The sequence below is a fragment of the Fulmarus glacialis genome, unplaced genomic scaffold (assembly GCF_000690835.1).
Source record: "Fulmarus glacialis isolate BGI_N327 unplaced genomic scaffold, ASM69083v1 scaffold30762, whole genome shotgun sequence".
Lineage (NCBI taxonomy): Eukaryota > Metazoa > Chordata > Aves > Procellariiformes > Procellariidae > Fulmarus > Fulmarus glacialis.
The window spans coordinates 661-6,974 of NW_009198926.1; the positions used below are offsets into that span (position 1 = coordinate 661).

Below are 6,314 nucleotides of genomic sequence, written 5' to 3' on the forward strand. Positions count from 1 at the left end.
GTAGAGGATGCGTGTACTTCAAAGCACTTTGAATTCAGGACTCAAAGTTTTGGGAAAATGAGACTGTTTATGTGCACATCTCACTGTGCTCAACAGAGCATGGAGTTGGTGGGACCAGCTCCATATTCTTGTAATCGCTAAACAGCAAACTAGTAAGAGTAGTCCTTGAATTTAGCTTTCATGAAGAATACTTATATTAGCAGCGTTGTCATTGCCTAAGAGTATTAGAGAAACTGGGTTTGTGAGAGAGAAGCTCATTTTCAAAAAAATTATATGTCATTTCTGATTCTTGATAAAAGACATATCAAAGCTTATTTTGTTAAGTCCTTCAAGGTTTGGAATTCCTGCCTCTGCGGCAAGACCAAAATTTGCTTTCCATTATGTGGAAGAAAAAAAGTAATCTGCCCAGCCTGTGGTACTTCAGTACCCTTCAGCTCGCAAGTCCAGTTGTGCTATGACTCTGTACTTGAAAAAGATACTGGCATGTATCATTCCTCGCTCTCTGTCCATATCTCCATCTGAAGTAAACAGGGCATGGAGCAGAAAGTGTACAACACGTTCAATATTTTGGATGATTGGGATAGCATGACTCGGATTCACCACACATGGTGGAGTCAAAGACACTTAAATGGGTTCTGTCTTTCACTGTAACTAACCATGTCTTTATTTCTGTGTCTTTCATTCTGACATTGGTATGTTTTACTTCTTAATAGATTGGGTTGATGTTGCCAATGATCTTTTAAGGAGCTGTCACATAAACCAGCACATAAAGCATCTCTCAGAATGTGGTGCTGATGTGTTTGTTCGTCTTTATGAGTCAATCTTAGGAGAAAAAGTACCAGGTGGGAGTGATAATTTCTAAACATGCTTTTCTTTTTTTTGTTTTTTTGTCTCTGTATATTTTGTAATGAACAAATTCAAGTTTGCAAAACTTACTACAGATATAGGGTTTTTAAAGTATTTGTGTCCTTCCAAAGACAAACACATAAGATTTAATTCTTTAAGAAGATTTAAGTAATATTGGATTTTTTTTGTTTGTTTTTTAACTGGTATGAATGGCAGCTATGAGGAAAGTTCACTAGTATAGCTACAGCAAAACTTTTTCTTTTGTAAATTAGGCCTTGAAAGCCATACACAGGCACAATACCTTTGAAGAGTGTGAATTGGCTCATTTCTCTTAAAGAAGTGTTAATACTGAAGCCTGTTCTTATAAAATGCTTAATACTTACAGTCTGCTAAGAGCTAAGCTGTGATTTAACTCTGGTTTAACCCAACTCCATTTGACTTCAGTGACAAAAATTAAGCAATGACTATACAATTATGTATTTGTTTGCTTTATGGTAAACTATTGTGTTTGGGAAGCGTCAAGACTCCTACTTGCAGAAGATTTTAATAGCACTGAGGTAACTGGCAGCTATTGGAGGTAGAAGTTCTGTTAAATATAAGCCTAGAACTAAAAATAATGTTGCTCCCAATTAAGTAGAATACATTGCATTCCAACTAGTCTCTGACAGGGGGAGAAGAGACCTTAACACAAACTGCAATTCCAATTTGATGATCTGAACTAGAGGTGTGTGCTGGGAGTGAAGGAGGAAAAATACTTTAGTAGTCTCTGTTCTTGAATTTAATACTTCAGCTAATAAAATCCTCACATCTTCCAGGGGGTGTTCTAAGTTTGTACTCAGCATTTATGAAAGATTTCATATGACCACATGATATTTGGGCTTTTCACCAAGTACACGAGGTATTGAAAAAATACAATAATACAAAAATAACTTGTAAGTGAAAGTTAAAGTAGTTTAGTCAAAACATCTGCAATAAGCTATCCATTTAGATAGCCTAAAATCTGTTATTTATTTTACATAGATTTCATAGCTACTCCTAGAAGTCAAGAGGATGATGCACATAATGTACAAGCAGTAATAGATTCCCTGGCATTGGACTATTTGCAGGTCAGCTTGTCACACATCACTGGTAAGTACTCATTTTAATGTAGACAAACACCAGCTGAATGTCTGTGTGGTTTAATTTGAACATTTTATAAGAACCGTATGTTATAAAGCATACTTTCATACTTACATGAAGGGTCTTTTTCCTGTAGTAAATGTCATCAAAACACTGAACACTTGCCTTGGACATCAGGTTATAAATTTAAATAGCAAGCAGAGAATAAATAAGAGCTGTCTTGTATGACACAGACCTGTAAGAAATGTTAAAGTTAACTATCAATGGTAATTCACTTGTCTGCTAAAGTGTTACCTGAAGTCTGTTACTGGCTCAGTATTTTTCTGTATGCAGTTAAAGCTTGGAGACTGGGTTTTAAAACATGAGCCTTGAATTTCAAACTTGATACTGAATTTTAAAAAGTTGGTGAGTAAAGACTTGAACCATGTTGTGTCTATCCTTGTACACAGATAATAGCTTTCATTGAGTGTTTGTATGTATAGGCTTGCATAACATAGTCTGCAAAGAATGAAAACTGCTTTCTTGATATGAAGTGTCTCTTTCTAATTTGGTACCTGTACAGTATGGCTGGTATTTGTAATCCTGCCTGCCAGTCCGTAGACTTGGTTCATGCTGTAGCTAGTATATATAAGAAAATACTAAATACCAACTATCCCTGAAAATATCCCTGATTTTTTTTTTTTTTGTAGAAGTAGGTATAGCATCAATAAACTTTCACTTACTAGAACTGAAAATACGCAACTTTAGGAAACTTTTAAGATACCTTAAGCTTACGTACATAGCCATAAATGAGTGACCAGTTGTCTTCTGAGCTGACACCTTCACAAGAATTTCCAAGCACTCTTCTCCAGAAAACTCCTGCTTTTGAGAATTTTTCTTCTGTGAAGTACTGATTATTAATATGTGGCAGTACCTTCTCTTAAGGTGAGAACATTGTGAAAGGAGAAAGGGAATCTATCAGAAACCTCCTCGAAATATTTGATGGTTTGTTAGAGTATCTTACAGAAGAAGTCAGTGAATCTTCTTCTCAGAATGGAGGTGAGTAGACTGATGTCCTAGTTTAAGGTATTATGTTCTGGTACTACTGTATTATGGGCAGCTTACTTTTTCTGTTTGTCTGCTATCAAGTTAGCTTGCTGAGCGCTTAAGTTCTCATGACCATAGTTCTTGGTGTTCATGGATGGAATACAGCTCCCACTATAGGTAAAAACTGTTTCTTTGCTGTTCTCCTCACTAGCAGCTATAGGGAATGATATCCATTGGAAGATGTAAGCTTTGTGAAACCTCGTTTTGGTATACCCAAGGTGTTTCTAATGTAGCAAAGATTTGTTTGATGTTTTTGCCTTATTTATAACCTTGACAATGCAGAAGAGGAGAAAGACTGAAACTGACCATGGGGGGAGGAAATTTCAGTGGCCAAACTGAGTATTTACATTCCTTATTTTCATAAACTTACAAAATAAAAGTTTTCATAAACTCATAAAACTTTTCCCCAAAACTTGTTAAAAGGCAAGAATTGGAGACCATAATCTTTCTGCTTCATTCTTCTGGCAGAAACCTACTCCAGACAATTCATCCTCTGTTAGTATGTTGCTTTTCAAATCATAATGATTTATGGTTAAGATTCAGGGAGGGAAATGTTGACTTTAATTGGAACAATGAGCAAATGTCCCTTTTACTTACTAGGAGACAAACGGGATGACTTAAGCTTTCCTGTGAAGTGGGTCTTGGGAGCTGATCCATAGCAGGAACTATTTTGAGGGAAGTGCTAAACAGGGGAAGAGAAGCTACTCAGCCCTTCAGAGGCATCATCATTACTGCAGACTAAGTACTGGTCTTCCTATCTTAAAGCTGAGAAGACTTGTCATCACTGGCTGTTGCACCCTGCGAGTAAAGGGGATAGCACTTGGTGGCCGAGACAATTGCCTCCTGTCCTGTTTCACTGTAAATAGCAGAAAGAGGGCAGTAGCAATTTTCAGTGCCTGAACTTCCGCTTTTCCCGTCTCTCAGACTGCTAGTGCTGCTACCCAATAGGTGTTAGTGGCTCCAATTTTCTAGTTATAAGTACAGGATTTAATTCTTTTGAGGAAGAAGAAAGGGATTATTTATAATTGAAACAATGGGGTATATGATAGTTGTATCGCTTTTCAAAACTTACCATAAAAGTTGCCTCCTGCCCAAAGGGGGGGCATTACATGTCATCATTTTAGATATTATAATATCAATAATGTTATATTACACCTGAACTGTTTTGATGATATTGGCAATAATACCTGTTAGTTAATCGGTAGAAGTAGTTTTCCTGAAAATAGTTGCCTCTTCATTATTAACAGATGAGGCAAATGTGCTGTCCAATAATGAAATTCAAATTGCATCTCGAGAGCAGCTGGAAAGCAATGCTGGTCAACTTATGCAACCTTCAATATTCTCATCAGTTGAAGGGTAAGAACAATTCTGAATATTTACATTAACATAGTGATTGACTATTTTTTGTGTATCTGTGGAGAAACTAGTAGGTATGCAAGTAGGAAACATACTGATTACATATGTCAAATGGAATGTGAAGTAACTTTCTCCTTTAGCAGCAAGACAGTTAAAATTAGATTCAGAAATTTTTTGCTCTTGAAGAGTGCTGATGGCATTTTGTTTCCCTTAGGTTTACTTCACATGTGGAATGAAACAAGTTGAAAACTTTGTCTCAGTTTTAAATGATTGTATTTTAGTTAAACTGCGTTTGATTTATCTTTATGACTTGAACATCAGATTGTTTTGTAGAAGCTGGTCTTTTATGTCCTACAGTATAATAGCCAGCTACCTGAAGTAGAGTTGCCACTCTTCTGCAGCTCCATCTTGTGGACTGAAGGGGCAAAGACTTTTTGAATAAATACAATATGGCTTTATGTTCCTCTTAGGTCCCGGTCAGAATTTTTTGTTCCATCTTGTGATGTAGATGGATCAGAATCTACCAGTGAATTAATTAGACTTGGAGATACTGCTCATTCATTTTCCAAGAGAGAAGAAGGTGAGTTTGGGTGAAAAAAATTTAAGACTACTCTGTAGTAACATTTCTAGGCTTTTTTTTGTTTTTTCTTTTCTTAAAGTTATTTCTTTTAGACAAATACTTTGTTTTAAACTCTTATTTTACAAAAAAACCCACCCCCCGCCCCCAAAACAACCCAACCCACAATAAGCAACGTACCTGTAGTTGATCTTACTGAAGTTAAAATGTAGATTTCTCAAAGTATTTCAGACACTGTTTTTCATGATTCCTGAGCTACATTATTTGAATAAAGGTTTGTTGTTTGACTTCTAATTCAGTTCTCCCTACAAAAGTATTTTATTTTGTTCAATAGATTTCTGAAGCCTTTAATTTATTTCATTTATTGCAGTGTAAAATGTATTACTTAAGACTGTAAAAAGGCTAGTAAGTTCATTCTTAAAGATGACTCGTTAGGAGTGTGTGCCACTTAAAAACATAACGGGTGGCTCTGGAACAAATAATGTGCAGACTAATTAAATTGAGTCCATTCCTATTTCCCTATAAGAATATTCCTTTTCTTATTGGATTAATCTCTCCAAGTAGAGGCATAAAGAAGTATTAAGAATTCTGAAACTTTTATTGAATAGAATTACAAGTAGGAATTTAACAGACCTATTTTGATCATAGTATGGATTGCTAACACCAAGTTATTAAATATCAAACCTGAAAATTGTCCATCTAAATAGTGCTTTATAGTTCTTAATTTAATCTTTTTCAAACACCACTTCTAGAATTCCAGTTGCCTGAATTGTTACCAGCAGAAAAGGACAAGGGGGTGGAAGAATCTAAAAATTCAGAGGCTATTTCAACATTACCTAGACAGTTTTCTGAACCTGAAAGGGCCATTGTAAAGGAAAAGGAAGATGGTGAGTATTTGTTCTTCTGATATCTAATCTATCTGATTTTGACTAAGGGGTGTAGGATACTCAGGTAGTGTAGAGGAGAACCTTAGTCATGGATGGAAACACTTCGGCTATATTTTGAAATAAATAAATCCTTTTCAGAAATTTTTGTATTTTAGTGTCCCAGAGTATGCAAACTCCATTATCTGGGGTATTTCTGCTTCAGCTAGCAAAATACTAAAAGTAAAAAGTCCTTGTGGAAGATCCTAGCATCCAAAATCATGTTCTCAAGGGGGCTTTTGTGCTGTTCTTAAGGACAGTTATGGATAGATTGTGTATTGGGTGAATCACTCTGACAGGTGGCAGCCATCTTCCCCAATTGTCCCTGGCTTCTGCTGACTATGGCTCTGTCATTGCTTAAAGTTCCTGCACATGAGCAGGCATTCCCCAGCATGTATCTAAAATGA

At 36.0% G+C, this 6,314-nt stretch overlaps 1 protein-coding gene across 1 annotated transcript in view; it reads left to right on the forward strand.

Annotated features, from left to right (window-relative positions):
- Positions 1 to 713: 713 nt before the first annotated feature.
- The window catches only part of LOC104073358 (centrosomal protein of 95 kDa-like), a gene marked incomplete at both ends in the record, with an annotated part of 13,086 nt that continues 7,485 nt past the window's right edge, over positions 714 to 6,314 (forward strand). Inside the window, 6 exons of the mRNA XM_009573082.1 lie at positions 714 to 842; positions 1,867 to 1,974; positions 2,890 to 3,003; positions 4,299 to 4,407; positions 4,878 to 4,987; positions 5,737 to 5,871. Of these exons, the coding sequence (XP_009571377.1) occupies positions 714 to 842; positions 1,867 to 1,974; positions 2,890 to 3,003; positions 4,299 to 4,407; positions 4,878 to 4,987; positions 5,737 to 5,871 (705 nt within the window). The remainder of the gene's footprint in view (positions 843 to 1,866; positions 1,975 to 2,889; positions 3,004 to 4,298; positions 4,408 to 4,877; positions 4,988 to 5,736; positions 5,872 to 6,314) is intronic.